Source organism: Miscanthus floridulus, chromosome 2 (assembly GCF_019320115.1).
Source record: "Miscanthus floridulus cultivar M001 chromosome 2, ASM1932011v1, whole genome shotgun sequence".
NCBI classification, from domain to species: Eukaryota; Viridiplantae; Streptophyta; class Magnoliopsida; order Poales; family Poaceae; genus Miscanthus; species Miscanthus floridulus.
Window position 1 is genome coordinate 126,501,320 of NC_089581.1, and position 26,370 is coordinate 126,527,689.

The 26,370-nt window shown below is 47.6% G+C and overlaps 1 protein-coding gene and 1 long non-coding RNA gene across 4 annotated transcripts; one reads left to right on the top strand and one right to left on the bottom strand.

Annotated features, from left to right (window-relative positions):
• Positions 1-1,586: 1,586 nt before the first annotated feature.
• LOC136539610 (uncharacterized) lies at positions 1,587-4,423 on the bottom strand. Of its 2 annotated transcripts, XR_010779722.1 has the most exons (5): positions 3,852-4,423; positions 3,667-3,769; positions 3,322-3,459; positions 3,170-3,243; positions 1,587-1,882 (listed from the first exon to the last, which is right to left on the bottom strand). It is a non-coding gene; the product is annotated as an uncharacterized lncRNA (long non-coding RNA). The 2 variants fall into 2 exon arrangements; XR_010779721.1 differs by having other exon boundaries at positions 3,667-4,417.
• A 7,379-nt stretch (positions 4,424-11,802) lies between these two features.
• LOC136529314 (1-(5-phosphoribosyl)-5-[(5-phosphoribosylamino)methylideneamino] imidazole-4-carboxamide isomerase, chloroplastic-like) lies at positions 11,803-22,695 on the top strand. Of its 2 annotated transcripts, none has more exons than XM_066522398.1 (9): positions 11,803-12,183; positions 12,296-12,398; positions 12,479-12,537; positions 12,790-12,997; positions 14,296-14,381; positions 20,650-20,751; positions 21,121-21,254; positions 21,883-21,931; positions 22,407-22,695. In XM_066522398.1, the coding sequence occupies exons 2-9, from the start codon at positions 12,305-12,307 to the stop codon at positions 22,584-22,586; spliced, it is 912 nt and encodes a 303-aa protein (XP_066378495.1). In that variant the 5' UTR covers positions 11,803-12,183; positions 12,296-12,304; the 3' UTR covers positions 22,587-22,695. The 2 variants fall into 2 exon arrangements, with proteins under 2 accessions (XP_066378495.1, XP_066378500.1); XM_066522403.1 differs by having other exon boundaries at positions 11,803-12,093.
• Positions 22,696-26,370: the final 3,675 nt, after the last annotated feature.

Here is a 26,370-nt window from a genome sequence, read left to right on the forward strand (position 1 = left end):
TTTTATTTATATATACTACGTTTAGGTACGGTGATTGACAGACTACTGCGACGATATCGGGACATGTGAATAAATAACCATCCGTACTAGTTGATCTTTCTTACGTGATCATCTCGGCGAGCATTTCTTCACCGGACGGCATCGTACTTGGTCAAGGAAGAGCTCCGATTCTACGAGGAAGGGAACACGGTCTTCCACGACCGTTGTCGCTCTCCCTCGTAGAATCAAAGCTCCTTCTTGACGTCCGTTACCGCTCGGCAGAGAACATGCTCGCCGAGCTGAACACGGTCCGCAAGTTCAACTAGTACGGATTTGCTATAATGTTCTAACTATTTTCTAAGTTTATATTTATATATACTTTAACTTTCTTTCATGTAAATATGCAAGCTTGAAGTGATTTTGAGCTCAAATTGCTTACAAATGAAAAAAACCACAATAAAGAACCATAAATATATATAGTGAACAAAATGGCATAAGAAAATGGTGAAAAATGAGAGTATGAGATTGGTAACCTTTACAACTGAAGAATGGACGGAGGAATCGAAGAAATCGATGGAGGAATCGAAGAATGGATGGAGGAACAATGGAGGGAGGGAGGAAGCAAGAACACTACTGCAGTGAGCTTCAAAATGTGCTGAGCTCGGGCTCGGGGAGGAAGGAGGAGATAGCCGATTTATAAAGGGAGAATATTTAGTCCCGGTTGATGGATCCAACCGGGACTAAAGGTAACTTTCCAACCCTGGGCGCAGCCACGGCCCCGGGGTAGACCTTTACTCCCGGTTGGAGCCACCAACCGGGAGTAAAAGTATACCTTTAGTCCCGGTTGGTGGCTCCAACCGGGACTAAAGGTCCCTGCCACCTCTGTCTGGCGCAGTAGCCGTTGGGCAGGGACCTTTAGTCCCGGTTGGAGCCACCAACCGGGACTAAAGGTATCTCTAGTCCCGTGCGCAAAAAATTCCGGGACTAGAGCCCATTTTAGCCGAGGATCAAAGGTCTGTTCTCTACTAGTATATATATATATATATATATATATATATATATATATATATATATATATATATATATATATATATATATATATATATATATATATATATATATATATATCATAACTATATATAGGACTGCGCTAGTTAGTACCCAGGGTACCGATTATTATTCAGTACCCGACCCCTTCCACGCACGCAGCGCGCCGGCGCGCTCCCGCAGCTCACCTCCCTTTTTGCCCGACGCAAGCGCTACACGACTGTCCGCCCGCACCATTTAAAAAAAACCATACTAGTCGCCAGGCAGGTTTCCATGCCGATTTTTTTTTGTCGACCAATTTTTTCGGTTTTTTTTTGCCGCTCGTTAGAGTCGCCAGGCAGGTTTCCAAACTGATTTTTTTTGTCGATAGATTTTTTTTTTGCCCGTGACACTCGCATGGCAGGTTTCTGAACTTTTTTTTTTGTCAAGTGACCACATTACTAACAGATATTGATTGGTTTTATTATTGTACAAATAATCTATACGTCTTAGATTTGCTTGGCATGAAAATCGACTATCAATGCCCATTCGATTGGCACAAATTTGTCATAATGTGAACTTTGAAATCAAATATATAGAGCACAATTATTTTCCACCACAAACAGACCGAATTTCATTTTTCATTACTAGGACACATACCCACCAAGTGATATAAAAAATCACGGCTGGTCTATAAACATGCACCCAAACCTGTTTACATTTACATTACTAGAAAAAGCAAGTTGGGAGGGCACGGCTACTTCAAGGTACAGCTCTAATCAAGGTTGTGGTCCTAATAGGCAACATCTATGATCCGTCTGTCAGAGCCAGCTCCACAAGGCAAAGTTCAAGGCTTCTCTCTCAGTCAACCTTCGTCCTGTTTAAGCCACAAGGAAGTGAGTGGTTTGCAGTTTAATTTGAAAAGCACCACAAAATAGCTCAATTTGCATGGAAGATATGATATACCAAGGTAGCCTGAAAACAAATGTTCGATCAAAAAGTACTAGCATAATTTACTCTTTTGTGTACTATTTTCATGTAATCATATGTTTCAAGAAATTCTATATGGAAGTCTTTAGAGTTCAAGTTTAGCAGGTCTAAGACAGGAATCATGTTTGATTACTGATTAGATTCCCACATTGATGAATGATTGCATTGAAAAAAAATGAAGAGATACATATGTTAGCTATACACTGAGATGCCATGTAAAACAGGGGAAGAATATTCAAAAAGAAATGCTAGTATTAAACCACACTAGTTGGCAATACCCTGATTTTTGTACATGCATGTATGTACACATCAGGCCAATATATTAATGGATCCATACCAGATGCAAGCATATGCAAATAGGGATGCAATCTAAGCTATGTTTCCAATCTCATTAATTTACTCTGTTTTTTATCTTACAAGTCTAGTTTTTTTTAAGTTGCCTGATTAATCATCATACAATACGACCATCGTAGTATCACATCAAAAAACCCGAATTACTAATACTGCAGGTCGCCTATGTAGTTCTACTAGCAAAAAAAATAATCTAGGCACCCATTCTGAACCGTTGGACCAAATATGATTGAAACCATGCACTTGTCACTTGTCTATATAAAGGTGCTGATCAAAATGCCCTTCTAGGGAACTTGTGTTTCTCTCTTATGGATTACAGTTTGTATTATTTGAATACTTATGCAGCAAAGGCAAAACAAGTAATACTATTTGTAGTATTACTATCAGTTCTAGCTTCTTATCCTTTAGCCATTGTTTGCAAAAAAAAAAAAAAAAAAATTGAAATAATGTTTGTCTGATTTCTCACATAAAACTCATTTGCTAACAACTCCAAAACAAATCAATTTGTGCATCTTCCCATACCTGAAGTCTATTTGGAAAGGAAGAAATATAAAACAAAAGAACTTCCCCAAATGCAGTGAAGTGCTAGTTGAGCTGCATGTATGAATCATCCTAGCAACAAATTTGGAGAGGGCAGGAATACACGACGGATTGGAGCTAGCCAGCATTGCCACATCCATGATCATATAATTTATAAAACATTGTAATAGAAAGAGATTGATTAATCAACTGAACTAATAGTGTAATACTGTAAGTAGATATCTTTTGCTCACAACACCTTGCATCGTCCGCAAAAATAAATCGAGAAAGAGATTGATCATACATATTTGGTGCTTCCGTTCTAACTGCCATTAGGATGAGCTAGTTGTGCTCCTGCTTGTCGGTTCTTTCCTACACCTGCACAAAAAATCATCAGATCTATGAGCAAAATATAACAAAATATTTGGGATTCAGATATTGCTAATTAATGGGCACCTTGCACATCAATACTCAATGGGGAGTTCATCAGAAGGATCAAACCAAGGAAGATCGGAGAGGAAGTCCGTGCAGCCACGCTTTCGATGCTCCAACCAGACCAGGGACCTGCTGTATCTGCCCTCTACCCTGGCTTACCTGCACCGTGCGCAACATCATATGGAACAATTTAGAATAAGGAGAGTATGCACAAAGGCTTATGTGAAGCTCACAATTTCGTCCTCATGGTTGTGTTTACTGAAGAAATCCATGAAGACAGAACAGAACATGAAACAATCAAAATAAGAAAAGCGGATTACACTGTACAAATATGGAAGTATTTCATGTTTTCGCAAGGCTGTTCACCTTGAGCAGCTGCTTGACGTCCTTCTGCTCACCCCTCAGGTGCACTGATGTGTCATACACCACTGCTGAGCTAAGCTCAATGGACGCCGCCCAAGCTCCTGCACTGCAGGGGAAGTGAAGAAGACAAGAAACGCAGAAATCAAGGCCAGTGCGACAACAAGGGCAAGAAGAGGAGCCATCGGTACCTGGGAGGCGAGGTATAGGCTGCGGAGAGGGTAGAGCGTGAAGCCGTCGGAGACCCGGCGGCAAAGGAGGCTGTCTGACGTCGCCGTCGCCGAAGGACGGGAGGGGAGGTGCGACATGGCCGGATCTGCTTTGGAGGGGCACGCCAGCGCCGCCACCGGTGGGGGAGAGGACGTCGTCGCAGCTGTGGGTCGGGGAAGCGGCGGGGCTGCGCCGCCGTGGATCGGGAAAGCGGAGGGGCCGCGCCGCTGCGGATCGGAGAAAGGGCGGCGGCCACGCCGTCGGGGAAGGGACGGGCCGCGCTGCCGCTGGTGATGGAAGAGACGGGCCGCCGTCGGTGCCTACACCTCCCCTGCGCGAGGCCGAATGGCACACTGGGGAAAGGCGGCCGAGAACGCCCGGCCAGGCGGCGCTGTGCGGGCGGCACGGTGGAGGCAGCGGCGAAACAGCGGTGGTATGGAGAGGGGTCGGACGGGCGGTGCCGGCGGAGAGAGGGAAAGAGGAGACCGAGCGGATTGTGTGGGCGAATAGAAACCGCAAGTCCGCAAAAAAAAGAATCGTGCGTGGGTGGGGAGCGTCGGAGCAGCATACCAGCTCGAGCTCGTGGGTGAACTGGCGCGGGGAGCGCCCGTGGTCGGCCCGGTCCGAGGTGGGAGCGGGGGAATCCGCGCGGGAAACGCCCGACGCTCGGGGTCGATGATTCGGACTCGGGTACTGAATATTAATCAGTACCCAGGTAATATATATCATAACTATATATATATATATATATATATATATATATATATATATATATATATATATATATATATATATATATATATATATATATATATATATATATATATATATATAAAGCACATAACGATGAAGCAACAAAATCTACAGCTACTACGTGTCTATGAGAGAAGTAGTAGTACTCTTATATATCAGGTCTATGAGGAAAGTAACAAGGAAAAGAGGGGCTTGGAGCCTGGACAAGCACTCCACAGCAGCGGGTTTCCGGATAATAAGCGAAATTAAGGAGATGAATGAATCTGCGCTGTATCAACACATTTGATCTCCGCAACAAGCAACCGAAATGGAGCCCAGAAATTGACGGCATGGAAAGGAGCACCCTCAACTCACAGAATGAAATCATGGAGAAGAGAACTGGAAGGAGCGTCGCCCAGAAATTGACGGCATTCCGCTACGGTTACAGGAAAGAGCAGAAGACTGCAGCTGCAATGGATCGAGGCGGAAGTGTATCCGTGTCTGCCTCCGGATGGTTCCACGTGGGGCCCAGAATATATTCCGCCCGCATCCCGGGCGTCGGCGCGGTGATGGGGCGGCGCCGACGGCCATGGCTTGACCCCTGACGCGGTGAATCTTTGGGGCACGTCGTTTTCATATTTTACTCAAGACCCTCCCGAGTACGCCGTAATTACCACAATATCCGTACAAGTATAAGAGAAGCTTCTATATCCTTCCTCGTCGATTCTTTGAGAAAAATACTCTCTAATAGCTTTGTTAATTATAAATCTTCAAATGCTACCATGCTATGTTTCAAATTTCATGCTAGTTAAAGAACAAAGTGAGATTAACTTTCTAAAGTGTGTATTAGATATAGACAAGCGGTTAGCGAATGAAAAGATATAAAAAAGATTATATTTCAATGACTATCTAAATACTAATTTAAAAAGTGAATTTTAGAAAGACTCAAGATACTCAGCGAGACTCACTTTCCTCCGGTAAAAAATATTTGTCATGTTATGTTTCATTTTACACGTTTACCCATGCATCACTAATGTCTTCAAGAACAACACTCCCCTAAAAAGAGTACACATTCTCAAATAAAGTAATTTCTTTCTTTCTCAAATAAAGTAATCTAAACTTAACCAAATTGAAATAGTATCAACAATTATAGATTCTAAATAGATATACTATAAAACTATATTAGATGATAAAATTGATACCATTTGTTTCTATATCATTAATATTAGTATTTTTAAAAAATTGGTTCAAATAAAGATAGTTTGATTTAGCTTAGAGGTAGCGGTGTACTCTTTCTAAGACGGAGAGGGTATTTATATTTTTCTAAAAGGTTCTTCAAATTCATGATGTGTGCAAATATAAATAAAGTTACTTATATATCTGGCACGACTTAATACTACAAAATTTAAATTTAAATTTAAATATAGTAGATGTTTGTAGTAGTCTTTCAGATTTGATTGGAACCTGTTGTAAAACAATAAATTACTCCATCCTAAAACTGTAAGTATTTTTGGTTTTTCTAAGTATATCGTAGCTTTAATTATATATCTAAATAATAAATAATCAAAACGAACATGTGTGTATTCATCAGACGAGATGGATCAGCTGCGACCTGCGATGGCCGATGGCTCATGCGGCATGCCGGCATCGATACGACGATTGACATGCACGCATCTGTTGCTGATTCACTAGTGGTGAGGTGGTCGTCCGCCACGTGTCGGGCTCGGGGCAGCCACGTGGGCCAGTCACTCATTTTGCATTCGTTCGTCGCCGGGGCAAACGGTGTCGGCAGCAGCTGGCTTGGAGCCTTGGAGGCTTGGAGGAGCGCTGGGCAGGCAGGCAGTCCGTGTTCCGAGTTCCGATGATGATCAGATGATGTCGCCCGTTCGCCACGGCACGTCGGCATATGGCCAGCGCAGAGCGCACCCGCTGGCTAGCTTCTCGCGCTTTCTGTCTCTCTTGTGTTCATTCGTCTAAATTTTCCAACATGTACACAAATGACAATCAAGTCCCTTTCCCTTTACTCGAAAATTACGCTCAATGCAATGTCAGATCATAGGGCTCGAGCGCCCGCTACGGCGTTACCGTTGCTCGGACATGGAACCCCTCCTGCAAATCTATACCTATTCAAGCTTAGAAGAAGAGACTAAGGACGAAAGATGATAAGTCTCTCCTCGCTTATTTTTCTAGATCCGCCATTGTCTAGGTACACTCAGCTTCACACGCTGCTGAATTAGCATACGCTAGGTATTACACAAAAAAAGCATGATGAGCAACATCGAAGTAGGAGACGGTATCGGATCTGAGAGTTAGTCTTAAGAGCCTGATGGATGATTCAGATCCCCCAAAGCCATTTGAGCAAAATCACTGCCGAAAGAGGCTGCGTGTTTGCTTCTTCAGATCTTCGCCCAGAAGATACTAGTGAGTTACGCAGAGGAGAAGCATGATGGGTTAGAGATCTGGTTTGCAAATATTTTGGTGGTCTGGGCTCTTACATTGATCTGCTTCTTCTTGTTGTGTGAGTTATGCTTTTATATGAAACCTTTCCATACGGCAATCAGCATAGCCCGTCTAGCTCAGCGGTAGCCCCACGGTGGGCGTTGCATCTTTTTGCCAGATCAATTGTTTTTGAACATTTTTGCCACATTAATTTGCACTGGTGTATCACACTTGATGCTACTCTTTCCATCGATTTCAGTTGGCAAATGAGTATTCTATAACTCCTCAAACTACTATCGCTTCTTCCTCCATATATATAAATACAAATACTAAACCATGAGTGGATACAAACTAAAACATTTTTGCTTGGTTGCAATTCTGCAATTCAATCAGACATTTTTTCCCCCGGTAGCAGTTGCTGATTTCAAAAGCAAGTTCAATGTCACCAAAAAAAAAAAAAAAAAATCCTATGGATGACTATGTTCATTCCAGTCTAAAGTTATATTGGAATTTGGCTCTGCCATTTCTTCTTTCCTTCTGCATGGTTTCTGAGAAAGCACACTATAGGTTGAGGTTGTGATCATACCAATCTTTGAAGCGTGGAGTTGTGGTACCTCCAAATAACCATGAGCCATTCATTTAATAAGATCCGATAGATAAAATTATCTATTACTTTTTAGGAGGTAATATGTGAAATATATTAATTTTTTAGAATTGCTAAACAACACTTGGTTGTTTTACCTTTTGAGACATGGGATTTCCTGGCCTCGACCGCACCCGTAGCCAGGGTTCCGGTGAGGAACCTCGCCGGCGTAGGTAAGTTTAGCGTGAGCTCACGGCCTCTCCCCCTCCTCTTCTCCAAGTCCGGCGAGCATAGAAGGTGATTCGAGGGAGGTTGGCCAGGTAGTGGGGACGACGCCCAGGCGGTTTGGGGCGGTGGAGGCGGCCAGGCCAGGGCGGGGCGAGGGCTCCATGGCCAGAGCTCGCCGTGGAAGCCGGAGATCGAGGAGAGGAAGAAGGAGGCCGCCGCAGCCATGCTAGGGTTTCGCGGAGCTCCGTGGCCTCGGCCATTAGGTAGACATGTCCTAAATTTTTACTCCATCCGTTCCAAATTATAATTCGTTTGACTTTTTTTTGACCCCAAGTTTGACCACTCGTCTTATTCAAAAAATTTGTGCACACATAGTCAAATTTAAGTCATTCTTGAAAAACTTTTGTTAATAAAGCAAGCCATAGCAAAAGAAATGATATTTTGCACAAGTTTTCAATGGAGGATCATATGACATATACACTTTGAACTCTAGCTCATTTTCCACAACATTCTTGTTACCACCAAAACCAAAATCAAACAGGTGGGTATCCATGAATACCTTTTTGTTACCATCAAACCAACTGGTCAGAAAAGGAAGCCAAGCTCACTACAGCAAATAGGCAAAGCAATGAGATGAGATCCGCAATTCCAAAATAAGCTCAATTGGTACATGATATAGTTCCCTGGATACCATAAACCGGTATGCATATGCAGAATCATCTTGTATCTAACTCTAACAAAACAAAAACTAGAGTCACCATGATTATTATATTTACGATTACTCCCTCCGTCACTAAATAACCGTCGCCGTTGGTGTGAGTGCTATAAATTTGACTCGATTTATAAAAAATACGTGCAATATTTATATCCCTAAATAAATTTATAAAAAAACTAGATTAAAAAACCTTTCTAATGATACTAATTATGTATCATAAGTATTAATATTTTTAATATATATTTAGTCAAAGTTATTTATCAGGAAACGAAAACGACATATACTTGGGGACAGAGTGAGTACATGTGTTCCATAGTGAAAGACTTAAATTATTGCGTTGGATACACATGATGAAAATAAAGTAAATAATATTTTTCATCTATCAGCAGCACCATTTGATTAAAAGGGACAAATAATGCAGCTTAAATTTACTTCCAAGTTTGAACAGGATAATAAATCATTTCTATAAGCTCAAAATTCTATTTCGATCTGCTAGTTTTTTAAATATAAATACTTGCGAAAGGGCCCGTCTAGTCTAGTGGTTACAAAAGCCTTAATAGCACCTCAGGTTCTGAGTTCAACTCTCTGTGAGAGTGAGTAATCCAGAATTTAACCGCATTGTGCTTTTAGTCATAGACGATGGTTTGATCAGCGAGGCGTCTGTAATAACTTCGTCAATATCAAGGATTTATCAGCTAAGTCTTCAAAAATGCTCATAAAAATAGGATTTACTTACGTACAGTATCTATGTTGTACCGTGTAATCCCTGCACCTAAAAAGTTCCTATGCTTATCGTCTGCTGCCCCGCTCCGGCCTACAGTCCCGCCAGGAAAGCGAGAAGCCGTAGTCATCGTAGAGCAAGCCGGCGAGGTCCTGGTCGGGGAGCAGGGTGGTGATGCCTTAGGCTGTCCGCACCGCAGACCGCTAAAGCGGCCGGTACGCTAGCGGTGGCGTACCGCGCGCCCGCACCGCGCGTCTGCAACGCGCGCGGTAGCGTACCGGCCGCACAGGAAAGTGCTATTCCCAGCGCGCGTCTCCGCCACCGCTAAACACTGTAGCAGAGAGAGAGAGAGAGAGAGTTTTGGTGACAGAGAGAAAGGGAGAGGGAGAGAAATAAAATATGGAATAGTGGGTATAGAGTATGGGATGGAGATAACATGGATGCGGGAGAAATGAATATAGAGTAGAGAATCTCAATGACTAGGATAGAATATTCTTTTTAAGAGATGAAAATAAAGGTTGGCGAGTGAGGATAGCCTTATACTGTGATGCGCCTAGCGCCTGTATCTCCGCCCGTCCGCCGAGAAGCCGTAGTCGTTGTGCGCCGCGCCCGTGCGCCCGATGGCCGGCAGCCGCTTCACGGCCACCACGGCGCCCCCTGGCGGCATCGCGCCCTTGTACACGATCCCGGACCCGCCCATGCCGATCACGTTCTTTTCATTGAGGCAGTCCAGCACGTCGTCCACGGCAAAATCGAGACGCTGGAACGCCATGAGCCGCCATGCGCGCGCCTCGGCGGACCGCTTCAGCGACCGCGCCTTCAACACGGCTGCGTCCGCGAATATGATGGACAGCGCGACGCCGTGGGAGCGAGGAACGGTCCGCAGAGCCTAGGCCGGCCAGGGTGACGGCGTCGCATGGACGGAACCGTGCGGGGCGAGGCCGGGCTGTCGCTAAGGGAGCCGGCACAGGGGCAGTGTTGCAGGGCTTCCGCGGCGCAAATCCGAGAAACGTGCGGGAGAGGAGGAAGAGACGGAGACGGAGACGCTCTGTGCATTTTTTTTCTTCTGTTCCCTCGAGCTTATTCAGCGCTATTTTTTTTAAGTTATGAAATAATATTTTTCTCTCATAATATTTTAGTATAGACATTAGCATAAGCTAAATTTCAACATAAGTCAAATAAAGTGAAAAAATAAGAAAAGAAAAAAAACCTGTTTTTTTTTAATCTTCAAAGATAATAAATGTTCATGTCTTTCTAGAACTGTCGCGCGGTCCAGCCTCAACAACGGCTTCTCGGAGCGGTAGCTTCGGGTCGGTGTATCACGCCAAGCTCCCCTACAGGTGCGAGGTGGCCATCAAGCGGCCAAAGTGCAGCGGCATCCGTGGTTGTCGGCAGCATCGCTTCGACGCAGATCTCGCATTTCGCACGGAGCTTCTGTTGCTGTTACGCGTGAACCACCGCAACCTGGTGCAACTGCTGGGCTTCTGTTATGAGCGTGGCGAGCGCATCCTGGTGTTCGAGTTCATGCTCTCCATGGCGCGCTTCACAACCACCTCCACGACAACCGCCGCGACGGCTCACTTGTCGCGGCTATCAATGCACAACGCTTCACGGCGTGGCACCACCTAGGCTACACCATACTACGCATCAGCTCCTCCTCTTACGACGCCTCTAGGTCCAGCAACATATGACCTCGTGCGTAGTAGCCTCCAACAACATGAGACCGTGTTCAGGGACTCTGATAAAAATGGCGGCTGGGGCTATGTCATCCGCGATGAAAGTGGCGAAGTGATTCAATCATGGTCTGGAAGGGTGCCGTTTGCAATCAATCCGATACAAATGGAGCTTATTGCAAGCATTGGAGTGAAGGCGGCGATATCCCACGGCATCAACAATATCATCCTGGAGACTAATGCACAACTGGTGGTGTGGGCAATACAGGGTGATGATTTCAAACTTGCAGTTGTGGGTGGCTTAGTCCATGAGCTCAAAGATTTGGTGGTAGAAATTTTTGCATCTTTCCTTGTCATATATGCTCCATGTGATTGTAATAGGGTAGCACATGAGCTTGCTTCTATAGGGAGTAGAGCCATGATTTAACGCCCTTAGTGTTGGCCGATGTGCCAAATTGTATTATGGTTTTGATGTCAGGCAATTTAGCCGACATGGTTGAGTAATGGAATGAAAATTCCTATAAAAAAAGTACCGGACGCTGGTGACCTGGTGCGTGACGACCAACGTCGATGCATGGCCACGTTGACATGAGGATACGTGACGTCATTACACTCATTTTCCCTTACAAGATAACTGAAAAAATACGATCGTATATGTACATATGCATTGACTAAAAAAAGTGTCAAATCATTGTCTTATTCAATTCGTCCCGTGCAACGCAGGCACATATATCTGGTCGAAAAAAAAGACTTTGATTTTTAGGGCACGGCCGGACCTAATGGGCTTCACGGGTATGCCCTGCCATACCTGGCCCAGCCCAACTATGACAGTAACACTCTGTAAAAAAAAAAAAAAAAATTAGGAGGACGCTTCCTTCCTTCCACTGACTCGGCGACTCCTTTCCTGGCGCTGGCGGCGGCGGCCGGCGGTCCCCGTCCTCCACCACCACCGGCCGCCCAGCCGGCCCCTGATCCCTGCACGGCTGCTCCCTGCTGGTTGCTTCTGCCGGCCGGCCGCCGCCAGGCACCCGCGGCCCGTGCGACGGGGCCTCTGAGGCCGCAGTCCACCGTCGGCTTAGGGACCCGTGCCCGCGAGTCCCTCTCCCCCCTGCCGAAGTGCCGAGCACAACTGGTGAGAGCACTGAGGAACTTGTTCCCCTCCATTCTTTTCCTCCTTGCAGCTCTTGCCCTATCACGCTGACTGGCCGCGGCAACGGTGGTGGTAAGCGTGGTCTCTCATCCCTATATCCTCTCGTCTGCATATCGGTGGCTTGGAGGCTCATGCTTGCTCGCGCTCCTAATTTACTTTTGCTCTCATTCTCTTCTTACCACAGTGCCGGAGGATGGCGTCGAAATGCGCGGCGTGGGTACCGTCTCCGCGGCGTGGCTTGGTGGGTTCGTGGCTTTCGGTCCGCCCGGCGAAATGCGGTGCATCGGGTAGGTAACTATGTATATGTATTCTTCTTCGTTTTGCCGTCGTCTGTGCCTTGAGATAAATGGGTCGTGCATTCCTGCAGGAGGACGGGTTGTTGTGTGCGCCGCCGTTAGCTTCAGACCATGCATCGACATCCACAAGGTGCATAGAAATGGTTCCTTTGCTTTGTTCTGATATTATACTTATGTGTGTGAAAAAAAAATAAAAAAAATACTGTGGTCAGCTCTACACTTCTACATGATTGTGAATTGGTGCTCCGTTGTGTCATACTAGACTGTGTACTAATGGTGCTAAAATTACCGAATTGTGGCAATGAGTAGTCATCTAAGTTCAGAGTTCAGACACCTCACACCTGTGGCTGTAAACGTACCGTTTATCTTATTAATTTTTCAGGGGAAAGTTAAACAGATTATTGGTTCTACTCTTCGGGATTCATCCAATGATGGCATGGAACTTGTGACAAACTTTGAATCAGACAAATCTCCTGCAGAATTTACAAAATTATATAAAGAAGATGAACTTCTTGGAGGACATGTTATAATGCTTGGCGCAGATCCTGCAAGCCAGGCTGCTGCACTGGAGGCACTACATGCATATCCTGGTGAGAATTTGTTATCTAGTTGCTGCAAGAACTGTGATTGCTCATTGGGTGTTATGGGGCATCAATTAGGGGCCCAGGGGCCACAGGATCAATTAGAGGGATTTGATCAGTTAGAGATAGGATTAGATTAGATTTGGGTCAATTAGAGATAGAATTGGATATGATTTGATTGGCCTTCGTTAGGTGGCCAGGAGTCCTCTCGATATTAAGGGAGGTGATGTACCAAGGAGAAAGCAATGAAGAAAGAACAAACAATCAAATTCCCCCAAATACTCTAGTCTCCCTCCACGCTGACTTTGCCCCATAACATTGGGTTAGCCTCTTGCATTTGGCTGTTTGCTCTTATTAGTCTTATTTGTAGTAACACTTATTGTTTGCCCCTTGTCTCTTATTGGGTGCTCTGGATGTTGCATATGCTAAAATGCATAAGAATCAAAGTATTTATTTTATAAAATAGCAGATCGAAATATCAGGTAGAATTTTGAGACCTATAGAAATGATTTATTATCCTGTTCATACTTGGAAGTAAATTTGCTCTTAACAAAGCACCATAAGCTGCATTACTTGTCCCTTTTAATCATAATTTCTTGTAGCCATGGTCATACTCATACATGATCAAATGCTGCTGCTGATGGATAAAAATGATTTTTTATTTTATTTTCATCATCTGTATTCGACGCAATAATTTAAGTATATAGTCTTTCAATTGTGGAACACATGTATGTCGTAAATAATTATGGTGACTCTGTTTTTTGTTTTGTTAGAGTTAGATACATACAAGATGATTCTGCATATGCATACCGATTTATGGTATCCAAGAAACTGTATTATGTACCAATTGAGCTTATTTTGTCAAATATACGACCTTTGTACAGGATCATGAAATTTACTGAACAGAAAGGTGGTATTTGTTGTACAATTAAGTTCATTGTGTTAATTTCCTTTCCGATAGGCCTCCACTACAAAAAGTAGATATAAAGCTAGGCTGGTGATGGTTTACACATCAACATATTAGCCTCCCACCCTGTAGATGGCTTTTGTCTAGTAGTATTAGGTGATACTCAATGTACTTCAGTTACACTTATCTTCGTTGAAACCCTAATTTCTTTGAGATTACAGGGTAAAGTATTATCTCAATCCTGTGCTCGTTTAGTTCTCTACAGTCACAACCAACAGCCTTCTTGTGATGGAGACTTTTGCATCTTCTAGTGATTCTTCTGTTAGTATGGTTTGTTTCTGCTGTAAGCCATGAGATGCCATCAATGACAAACTGCAATGAACATGGGCTATCATACTAGGTGGCTTGCAAGTTGGAGGTGGAATAAATTTGGAGAATGCAATGTCTTACCTTAATGAAGGGGCCAGTCATGTGATAGTGACCTCTGTACGTGCTCATGCTCTAAATCTGTGTAAACTTTGCTATTCTTTTTTTTTCTTCATCATGTGACGTATCGTGTAAATGTTTTTGGCTAGTCTGTACTTCTGTATGAAGATATAATTTGGGCCTATCTCCATTATATTCATATTTCTATTTGCTTTCGTTGGTCTAAAGATACCACTGTTTCCTCAAAAGCCTGCATCTCTTGTCAGAACAAGGTTTATAACAATCCTATCTCCAGTCACTGATGCATCACATCTTCCTTATTACTCTCTTGTCCAAGTTTCTACACCACATTTTGTTTATTCCTTCATGCCAATGTGATTTGCATCTTGGCTGCCTCGATTTCGTCTTGATGGACATGCAAGTTTGTAGTCGGATTGCTGCCGTTGAGGAATACTTTATCGCCATTCTTGGACAGCCCCTATTCCACATTGGGCTTGTCAATATTCTTACCATGGCTTGGTCAATACCCTTAGTCGCCCATCCTCGCTGTAAGTGCTGGAATTCACATTGGGCTTTGGGCTAACCCTAGAAGGGTAGTAATGTATATTAGTCATACATGGGCCTCATGGGCCTAATACACTCATACTCCAACACCCCCCCGCAGTTTGAACTACCGTCGCAGCGGAGTTACAGACTGGACATGAAAAGAAGCACACACACGAGCCCCCCCACAGACGCAACTAGCCACCAATGATGTTGAGGCTGGAGCGAAACTCGGTGAAGGTCGATGACGGGAGGCCCTTGGTGAAGATGTCGGCAAACTGGGAGGTGGTCGGGACGTGTAGGACCCGAACATCGCCGATGGCAACCCGATCACGGACAAAGTGTAGGTCGATCTCCACATGCTTGGTCCGTTGGTGCTGCACGGGGTTGGTGGAGAGGTACACCGCACTGACGTTGTCGCAGTAGACCAGCGTGCTCCGGGAGAGAGGGCTGTGGAGCTCGGCAAGGAGCTGTCGGAGCCAGGAGGCCTCAGCCACGCCGTTAGCGACAGCTCGGTACTCCGCCTCGGCACTGGATCGGGAGACCACCGGCTGGCGCTTGGACGACCAGGACACCAGGTTGCCGCCCAGAAAGACAGCGTAGCCGGAGGTAGAGCATCGAGTGTCCGGACACCCGGCCCAGTCGGCGTCAGTGTAGACGACGAGCTCGGTGGAGGAAGACCGCTGAAGGAGTAAGCCGTAGTCGACAGTGCCGCGGAGGTAACGGAGGAGGCGCTTGAGCGCAGTGAGGTGAGGCTCTCGGGGATCATGCATGTGAAGGCATATCTGCTGCACTGCATAGGTGATGTCTGGCCTGGTGAAGGTGAGGTACTGAAGGGCACCTGCAAGACTCCGGTAAGCAGTGGGGTCTGCCACGGTGGTGCCCACGGCCTCTGACAGCTTGCCCTGTGTGTCAACTGGAGTAGAGCAGGGCTTGCAGTTAGTCATCCCAGCACGCTCCAGGATATCAAGAGTGTACTGCCGCTGGTGAAGGAGAAGGCCGGTGGGGCGAGGCTCAACAGTGACCCCGAGGAAGTGGTGGAGCACACCAAGATCCTTCATAGCAAACTCCTGCTGAAGAGAGGCGATGACACGGCTGAGTAAGGACGGGCTGGAGGCTGTGAGGACAATATCATCAACGTAGAGCAGCAGATAGGCAGTCTCAGGTCCATGGTGATAGATAAACAGGGACGTATCCGACTTGGCCTCCACAAACCCCAGTGTCAGCAGGAAAGCAGCAAACCGAGAGTACCACGCCTGGGGGGCCTGCTTGAGGCCGTAGAGAGACTTGTTGAGCCGGCAGACCATGTCTGGACGAGAAGAGTCAACAAACCCCGCTGGCTGGCTGCAGTAGACTGTCTCGGTGAGAGTCCCGTGGAGAAAAGCATTCTTGACGTCCAGCTGATGCACAGGCCAAGAGCGACTGAGAGCCAGGGAGAGCACTGTGCGTACGGTGGCCGGCTTCACCACGGGGCTGAAAGTCTCATCATAATCGACTCCAGGGCGCTGAGTGAAACCCCGAAGAACCCAGCGAGCCTTGTACCTCTCAAGGGTACCATCAGCCCGCCGCTTGTGTGTCCAGATCCACTTGCCGGTGACGACGTTGGATCCGGGTGGACGGGGCACCAGATCCCATGTCTGGTTGACGAGGAGAGCCGCGTACTCCTCTTCCATCGCGCGGCGCCAATGAGGGTCCGACAAGGCGTCGCGAACGGAAGAGGGTACAGGAGAGATCTGCGGGTCGTCGGGCATCGTCGCGAGAGCCCGGGGCCGCAGGGTACCAGCCGCGTGACGCGTCACCATAGGGTGAACATGCCGCGGGTGTCGGTGAAGGAGTTGCGGGTGGTACACCGGCGACGCGACACGGGCAGCCTGAGGCGGCGGCGGCGGTGTAGGGGTCGCCGGCGGAGAAGGAGCCACCGGTGGTGTAGGCGTCACCAGTGGAGAGGTGGACCCCGGTGGTGCCGGAGGCAGCGTTGCCGCCGGCACACGGCGCTGGTAGACGTGCACCGGCTGGGCGAAACGCGCAGGAGGTGCGACAGGCGGCGTCCCCGGACCCGCTGCGGACGGAGGGGCAGGGGCAGCTCCGGAGGGCGACGCCTCCGGACCCGGGCAGGGCGCAGGGCCAGGGGCGTCACTGGTGGGCGGCGAGCGGGGGCACGGGCCCGGCGAGGGGCACGGGGAAGCAGTACCTGCAGGAGACAGCGGTAAAAGCGGCTGGACCACCGTGTCAGTGGGAAACAGAGAGAAGGGGTCAGGATCGGGGGTGGGAGATGTTGTGGTGGTGGTGGAGAAGGGGAAGACAGACTCATCAAACACCACGTGGCGAGAGATGAGGACCCGACGGGAGGTGAGGTCAAAGCACCGGTACCCCTTGTGATCCGGGGAGTACCCAAGGAAGACACACAGAGCGGAACGGGGAGCCAGCTTGTGGGGAGCGGTGGCAGTGGTGTTAGGGTAACACGCACACCCGAAGACACGAAGGTGGTCATACCGAGGAGGGGTACCGAAGAGAGCGTGGTGTGGTGTGGGAGCCGGGCAGGCAGCGGAAGGAAGGCGGTTAAGGAGATAGGTGGAGGTGTGCAGACTCTCGGCCCAGAAGCGAGCAGGAAGCGACGCCTGGAGCAGAAGGGTGCGCATGGTGTCGTTCGTGGTGCGAATCATGCGCTCGGCCTTGCCGTTCTGGGAGGAGGTATACGGGCAAGACATGCGCAACTGGACACCGTGAGAGAGGAAGAAGGCACGGGAGGTGCCGTTATCGAACTCACGGCCATTGTCACACTGGACGGCCTTGATGGTAAGGCCGAACTGAGTAGACACCCAGGCGAAAAAGTGGAGAAGAGTGGTGAAGGTATCCGACTTTGCACGCAAGGGGAAAGTCCACGAGTAATGCGAGAAATCGTCAACCACCACAAGATAGTATTTATACCCAGAAATGCTGATGACAGGAGATGTCCATAAGTCGCAGTGTACAAGATCAAACACATGCGTAGCATGTGAAGAAGAAGAACAAAAAGGGAGACGAACATGACGGCCCAGCTGGCACGCATGACACAAGTGCTCATCGTGAGCCCGAGTACAACCAATGTCGGAACTGCGACTAAGCTGCGTCAGAGCATCACGTCCAGGATGGCCGAGGCGACGGTGCCAAGTGGTGGAAGAAGGAGTGGCGGCGAAGGCAGCTGACAAAGTAGACGGTGACGAAGAGGAAGCAGACGTCGGAAGCCGAAGGGTGTAAAGGGGTCCCGTGCTGTCACATCGGAGAAGAGGACGCCGGGAAGCCAAATCCTTTACAGTAAGACCAGAAGAGTCAAATTCAACAGAACAGGAATTGTCAGCTGTAAAACGACGAATAGAAAGAAGGTTGTGAACCATAGAGGGTGCAACAAGAATGTCAGGAAGAAGAAAGGAACCATGAGTGCCGGCGGCACCCACGGACGTGACTGGAATACACGAACCATTCGCGACCATGATGGACGAAGGATGAGAGGGAGAAGGAGGGTGAAAAGAGGAGAGTATACCAGGGTCTGGAGTAGTGTGGTAAGTGGCACCCGAGTCGGCAATCCAGTCGGTACCGGCAGGCGGTGTCAGGGCCATGGTGCTAAAGGATCTGGCCAAGGCCGCCGGGTTCCAACCGACAGGCCCGGGCAAGGTGTCGGGAGGTGGCACCCACGAAGATGCGCCGGGAGGAGTAGCCCACGCAGACGGGGAGTAAAACCCCGGAGGAGCTCCAGTGAGCAAGGCCACTGGTGGGCGAGGCTCTCCACCTGGAGCCGGGAAGGGCCACATGGAGATGCGCCCCAACCACGGGTTGTGGAAAGAGGGCCAGGCTGCACCCCGTGGAGTCGCGGGCGACTGGTGGCTCCCTGGAGGAGCCGGTGTGTGTTGGCCCCCGCGGCCCCCACGCCCCCCTCCGCGGCGACGGCGGCCGCCACGGCCCCCCCCACCCCCGCCCGGCCCGGGGGGAGGAGAACCAAGAAGCGACGACGGCGGTGGAGCGAACGAACGCGCCGGAGGAGTAGCGGCCAGGGCAGTCGAGGAAGACGAGGACCCTGGCGCGGAGGTGGACCCTGGCTGGACGCCCTGAGTGAGCTCCTCCATGACAAGGTCGTCACGGACCTGCAGGAAGGAGGGAAAGGGCCTCTGCCGGGTGATCCACGTCCGGAGGTGGGCGTAGCGGTCACTGAGCCCGCAGAGGACATTGAGGACCAGAATGCGGTCCTCCACGGGCCAGCCAAGGTCGCCGAGGGAGTCCGCCATGCTCTTCATGCGCCGGCAGAAATCGCCAACGGAGAGGTCACCCTGAACGAAGGTGCGGAAGCTCGCATCGAGACGCAGGGCCCGGGCTTCGGCATTGCCCAGAAATTGGCCCTCGAGCGCAAGCCAGGCCCGGCGAGCGTCAGCAGAGTTGCGGACGAGGTCGTGGAGGTCCAGGGAGATCGTCCCGATGATCCAGGAGAGGACGACGCTGTCAAGGCGCAGCCACGATGGGGTCTGGACCGCGACCGAGGCGTCGACTAGGACGTGGTCGTCGAGGGCGTAGCGGCGGAGGGTGAGGAGAACCAGGTCCCTCCAGCGGGCGTAAGAGGGCGACTCAGGCTCGAGGACGACCGGGACGAGGAGTCGGATGTTCTGGACACCCCCGGCCTGGTAGTGGAGCTGAGCCACGTGCGGGTCGGCCGGGTCGTGCCAGATGACCGTGGTGCGAGACGCGCGGTGACCCGTCGAGCCTGAGGAGGTGGCCGCGGTGTCGTAGGATGTAGGGAGGACGAGGAGCTGCTCCGCCTCAGCGATCTGGCGGGCCAGGGCATCAGCCGCGTCGCTCTCGCGCTCCAAAGCGAGGGCGGCCGCCCGCACCCGGGCCTGGCTGTCCGCAGCAGCAGCCCGTGCAGCCACGAGAGCGGCGGCGAGAGCGGAGTTGGCCCCTGCCGTCTGGAGAGGGGCAGGGGGCGGCAGAGGAGGGGGAGCGGGGAAGAAGAAAGGCTCCAGGGTCTCCCCCGCGCCCCCAGCTGCAGCGGCGTGGCTGCTTGCGCCCGCGCCCGCCCCTGCAGCAGCGGCGGCGTCCGCGCCCGCGGCGGCGGGGCCGCCTGCGCCCGCGCCCGCAGCGGCGGCTGGGCCACCCACGCCCGCGCCCGCGCCCACGCCCGCAGCGACAGCGGCGGCGGCCGGGCCATCCGCGTCCGCGGCAAGGGGGCCGGCGCCCGCGCGCTGGGCCCACGACGGGTAGGGAAGGGAGGGGAAAACGTGGAAGTAGGTTGGGGAGGGAGGGGGAGGGGGAGGGCGGCCAGCCATGGCGGCGGCAAGAGGCCGGCCGGCGGCCGGCGGCGCCTGGCGGCTGGTTGGGGAAGGGGAGGGAGGAAAGCTAGCCTGATACCATGCTGGAATTCACATTGGGCTTTGGGCTAACCCTAGAAGGGTAGTAATGTATATTAGTCATACATGGGCCTCATGGGCCTAATACACTCATACTCCAACAGTAAGTCTCATCTCTGGATGCCACTTAGAACTTTGGCGCAAGTAGATGATGTTATCACTTTTCAGCTGCTAGTATTGATGATTCTCTGCTAATAACACCTGTATCTTCTGCTTAAACAACCTTCGATGACAGTCCTAAGCTATCTTGTTCTAATGTGGAGGTGAAAGCTTTTCCCCCTTATTGCACTTGTTGCTTTGTTTGATAGTTAGCATCGTTGGATATTATTCTTTGCACAAACATGCTTTCACTGCAGGTTGCCTTGTATATTATTTGAGTATCTGTAACTCATGTATTCGAGTCTTTTATGTAGTATGTGTTTAGCGATGGCAAGATGAACATTGAAAGGCTGAGAAAACTTGTCGAGCTGGTTGGGAAACAGAGGCTTGTGCTGGACCTTAGCTGTCGAAAAAAGGTACCAAGTACATAGGGCAATTATGTTAATTTTAATTTTATGATGCTAGATTCATGTTTTGGTTCTTTTGCATCTGTGGAAACAAGTGAACAATGTGGGGTTGCGATTTGCTGAATATGCTAATAATATATGCGAAATGCAATGAAAGAGATCGAGTGAAGTAATCATTTCAACTATTTTATTTGAACTGTGGTAGATGCATTCTTATGTGTGCACTCTTTTTGTGGTCACAAATGGTACTCTTCATTGCATTTTCTTTACGTGATCAGAGAAAGAAAGCAAGCATATTCCTTGTACAGACACTTTTTTCATCTTATTTTCCACTCTTTCAATCTTTGATTATCTTCTAACCATATTGTTCCTGGTTAGGATGGCAGATATACCATTGTAACTGACAGGTGGCAAAAGTTTAGTGATGTGTTTGTGGATAAATCGACATTAGAATACCTCGCTGCCTTTGCAGATGAGTTTTTGGTTCATGGTGTTGATGTGGAGGGCAAAAGGTGCAACTATGTTCCTTGTTATCAAGTCTTTCTTTTATTGATAGAAATTCATATTGCAACATTGACATGACCATATGGGACAAAATTGCTTTGCAAGTTGTCATATCCAATTATTCTGGCATATATATATGATGGACCAGCTTTTATATACCGATTTGAAGTTTGAATTGTTTCTTTTTTGAGCTTTTTTATATAGATATATATTTTGCCCTACCATTGAAATTAATCTGCTGCTCCCAAATGAAAATCATACTACATATGCTCTCTTTTTTGTGAGTATCAACAATAACAAAAAAAACTTTTTATCCCAAACAAGTTGGGTACATAAACTGCCAACAAAGGGAAGTATAAAATAAAAGGCATTAATAATTGTAATAGTACTAGGGGATCTAAAACCTAGCTCTTTGTTTGGAGTTTAATGTAAAGTTTGATCTAATTCTCTGTTTAGATTGATTATCACTTTGTATTATCTAATTAATTTCCATATTCATCCATGTTAAGTACTCTAACTCATCGAAACTTGATTTCTTATTTTCTGAAATCTTGTTGGTAATCCTGCTCTTGCAGTGTGAAATTTGCTATTGTCCAGTTACCCTGATTCTATTTTAAGCTAGGATGTGAATTACAGGTTAGGGATTGATGAGGAACTTGTGGAACTATTGGGGCATCATTCACCAGTGCGTACAAACTTCAAATTTGAACTTCCAGTTTTCTTTTCTGGATCTTCCTTTCATTATTTATATATTTTTTCTCCTGTTTACTGCATACTGTAATCTTCACTAATTTTACAGCTTATGCTATGCTGTCAGCAAACTATACCAAAGTAGGAAGCAAAGAATACCCCTGTATTCTGTTTTGTAGCAAATATTTTGTGATGGTGATTATTATTTCAAAAGCAATAAACTAACTTGACTGTGGTCATAATTTAAAATTCTCTTTAGTCTTTCTACAGGATTCGGTCAAGTCAAATCAAAGACTAGTTGATTAGCCATCTTTCCATGCTTATTTCTATTGAGCTCAAAACTATCATGCACAATAACTCATGAAGATTATCAACAAATGAAATTTTAATATATTTCTGTGCAGATATCTTTATGTTTTTGTGTTTTTGTTCCTGCTTCTAAGCTCACAGCTGTTTCTTTGACTCTGTAGATCCCAGTAACTTATGCTGGGGGTGTATCAACAATGGATGACCTAGAGAGGATAAGAAAAGCAGGCAAAAGTCGAGTAGATGTAACTGTTGGGAGTGCTCTAGATATATTTGGAGGAGATTTGCCCTACAAAGATGTTGTCCTTTGGCACAAGAAGCAAAGTATGGTTGGCCAAGTGTGAAGGAACATGTTGTATTGATCAGTATTACCAGTTCATATGGTTCAACCTTTGGCACAGTATACTTTCTAAACATTCTGTTGCCAATAATTCAGTTGGTCTTCAGTGAATACTTGCATTCTAGTTTCTAAATTCCTCGTTTTAGAAAAAAAGTGCCGATTATAGCTATTTTTCTTAAATCGTTCGATTTATTTAACGTTGATGCTAAACCTGGACTCTGCCTTTTACCATTCATATTCTCCTATTTAATTCGAAATTTTGAATCCAAAAAACATAGCCTTGTTTGGAATCGCTTGTCTGAGAATGGATTTTATGCTTATGAAGATGTTTTGGTAAGCTGCAGTCTGAAGAAGGTATTTGACAATCTTATTGCATATGGATTCTCTGTTCTGGTTTGCTATACCTGATGTCTATTCGACCTATTCGATTTCTTTTACCAAGACGTAGATGAGTACCTGAAAATTTGAACCAGACAGTTTGGATGGTAAAATTGCCTATGAATCTCTAGGGGCAAATTAACAGTTTGATTTTAGTTAGATGGCTGCCGAACAAGAATTCACTCTTCTTTATTCACGTCTTGAGTGCTTGGTGTCTGGACTTGATACAACAAGCATATATTGTTCTTTATTCGGTTTTATCGTTGCCGTTTCTGGTGCCTTGTCGTTCCGTGCTGCAAAATGGTCGCTTATATTACGGCCGCCTGCTTCTCGCAGTCCAGCTCATCAGACTCGTGCTCTTTGCCATCCGCTATGTTCTTTGTCGTCCTTGCCCCATAGCAATACGTGAAGCCCCAGAATCACAAGCACCCCTCCAACTACGCCGCAGATATTAGCAACAACTAACGAGCTGAGGTTCAACAACTAACGTGAAGCCACTGATTATCATGGAAGCTTGCAGTAAACAATTGATCACCCTGAAAGCCTTATTACATTCTTTTGGAGTGTCAACAGGATTGAAGGTTAAATTATTCTTTTGGAGAGTTCAGGAAAGTTTTCGGTAGCAAAGGCATGCAAACACCTCAGTGCTCAAGGAGCAGTTCATCCAGGGTTCAAATGGATTTGGAATAGTTCCTGTCAAAACAAGCATAAAGTCTTCTGCTGGCTCATCCTGAAAGATAGATTTAAGCACCATGGAGATGCTCAAGAGGAAAAACATGGAACTGCAAGACTAATGGTGCACCTCCTCTTCCATTGCTTTGCTTCAGCTTGCTGGGCTTGGTTACAAATTCAAGTTCTCCCTCACTTGGACCTTTTCCAACCATCGACATCCATGCCGTCAGTGATAGCTTGCTTGGCTGGGTACCTCTTTATAGACGACACCTATAATTTGAGGGCAGAGGGTGGTCACTGTTGTATTACTTGTTGCTTATTGTTGTACCAGTAGCTGGACTGGAATGAAGAGGCAGGCCAGGGACCTGCAAGATGCAGCGGATTGGCCAGCATATGCAGCTTGCCAAATGCCAACGCAAGGAGTGATCTTTTCACCCAGCTCTCATGTGCCACCGCAACGCCGCCACCGGTGCCGTGGCGTGTATGTGAACCGGAGCCCTCCAAAGCCTCTTCACGGCCGCTCCTCTGTACAGGCTGATGGTGGTCACCCCGGCAAACGACACCATGGTCCCTGCGATCTTCGCCACTCGCCAGCCCTTGCAGGGTCTTGACGTCTACGATCTCTATCCTGATCGATGAACATGACATGAGGCAGTCAAATTAACCAACTGTTGAAATTCAGTTCCTCTGATGCAGGACTGCATGCAAGCAGACTTGCAGATTATGGCCCCGTTTGGATGACAGAAACATTTCAGATTCTTAGTAGAATCACCAGAATTGCTGCAAAACACCTAAATAGGTGACAGAAACGTTTCTCGTTTTTTAATAGGAATGAGAATCACCCAAATAGTTGTTTCACAGTGATTCTAGTTTATTTCAAGGAGAATCTGGATCAATAGCCAAACGTTTCACCGATTCTTACCAAGTGATTCCTATTTCAACAGAGAAATGTTTCTGAAGAGAATATGGATCTGAAACATTGGATCCCTACCGAACGGGCCCTATATATCATATCAGCAACTGTTAAGACTTTTAGGCCGGGAAACTATAGTCTAGATGAACGTTTTTGCTTGGTTGCAATTCAATCAGACATCCCCCCCCCACCCCCCACCCCCACCCCCACCCCCCCCCCCCCCCCCCCCCCCCCCCCCCCCCCCCCCGGTAGCAGTGGCTGATTTGGATCTACCATTTGCTCTTTCCTTCTGCAAGATTTCTGAGAAAAGCACTATAGGTTGAGGCTGTGATCAAACCAATCTTTGAAGCGTGGAGCATTTGCACAATTGTTGTGAAGTTTACGAAGATACATATGAGACCACACCAGTGCCGGACATGGAGCAGACAACACTTTAAACTGACAACAGTATATTGCTGTTTCAAATTCAGGCGTTAGCATGGGAAGCTACGCCCCTGCCTCCTGGACGGCATGTAAAGAACCAACATCAACATCATTGTCAAATGACAAGGTCAATAATTCCAAAGTATTAACCAAAGGAGGCACCTAGACCGAGAGAGCCTTCTGTTTAGCAAAAACGCAAGATCCGTCCAGATGCGATGGATCCTCCTCCGCGTGCTCCGCGTGTATAGGACCCACCACAACAAACCGTATTGTTAGGTCGTACGTGCATGGCCGGGCGCCTCGCCCTCTCATTGTCATTCACGACACCTTCTTTGTCCACCAGCATCAGAGACACCACGACGACCGAGATGCTATGTCATGGCGTCGCTTGGCTGGAGTGGACGAAGAAGGTGTAGCGAATGACAACAAGAGGGACAAGGTGTTCGAAATACAAGACCCGTCCAGGTGCAATGGATCCTCCTCCGTGTACGTAGGACCTAGCATAACAAACCATATTGTTAGGTCGTACGCATATGGCCGAGTGCCTCGCCCTCTCATTGTCATTCACGCATTGTCATTCACGACACCTTCTTCGTCCACCAGCATCAGAGACACCACGACGACCGAGATGCCGTGTCATGGCGTTGCTTGGCTAGAGTGGATGAAGAAGGTGTAGCGAATGACAACAAGAGGGACAAGGTGTTCCAAAGGGACAAGGTGTTCAAAACCCAAGACCCATCTAGGTGCGATGGATCCTCCTCCATGTACGTAAGTGAAAGGTCCTAATATGGCTAGAGAGGGGGTGAATAGCCTATTAAAAAATCTATAAGATCACTAGAGCAATTTGATTAGTATGACAAATAACGAAATGCAAACTTGCTCTAGCTCTATAAGGGTTGCAAGCCACCTATCCAACAATTCTAGTCACTATAATCACTAGGCACACAATTGGTTAAGTCACTACTCACTAAGAGCTCTCACACTTGCTACACTAAAGAGCTCCACTAGATGAACTTAAGCGACAAAGCAAGCTCTCAATACTAGCTACACTAAAGAGCTTGCTACAACTAGTTTACAGGAAAGTAAATGAGTGAGTAGGGTGATTATACCTCCGCGTAGAGGAATGAACTAATCACAATGTGGAGACAACTAATCACCGGGAGAAATCCAATCACATAAGAGACACAAGATTTTTCTCCCGAGGTTCACGTGCTTGCCGGCACGCTAGTCCCCGTTGTGTCGACCAATTGGTGGTTCGACGGCTAATAGGTATCATACACCTAGCCCACCACAAGAGGCGCCGCAAGAACCTACCCACAAGTGAGGTAGCTCAATGACACGAGCAATGTACTAGAGTTGTCTTTGGCTCTCTGCTAGGGAACGCACAAGACCCCTCACAAGC

Excerpts from the sequence above, each read along its gene's own strand:
- LOC136529314 (XM_066522398.1), top strand. The coding sequence starts at position 12,305 with ATGGCGTCGAAATGCGCGGCGTGGGTACCGTCTCCGCGGCGTGGCTTG. Across the intron at positions 12,998-14,295 it reads GGCACTACATGCATATCCTG|GTGGCTTGCAAGTTGGAGGT; the intron begins GTGAGAATTTGT and ends CTATCATACTAG. Across the intron at positions 14,382-20,649 it reads GTCATGTGATAGTGACCTCT|TATGTGTTTAGCGATGGCAA; the intron begins GTACGTGCTCAT and ends TCTTTTATGTAG.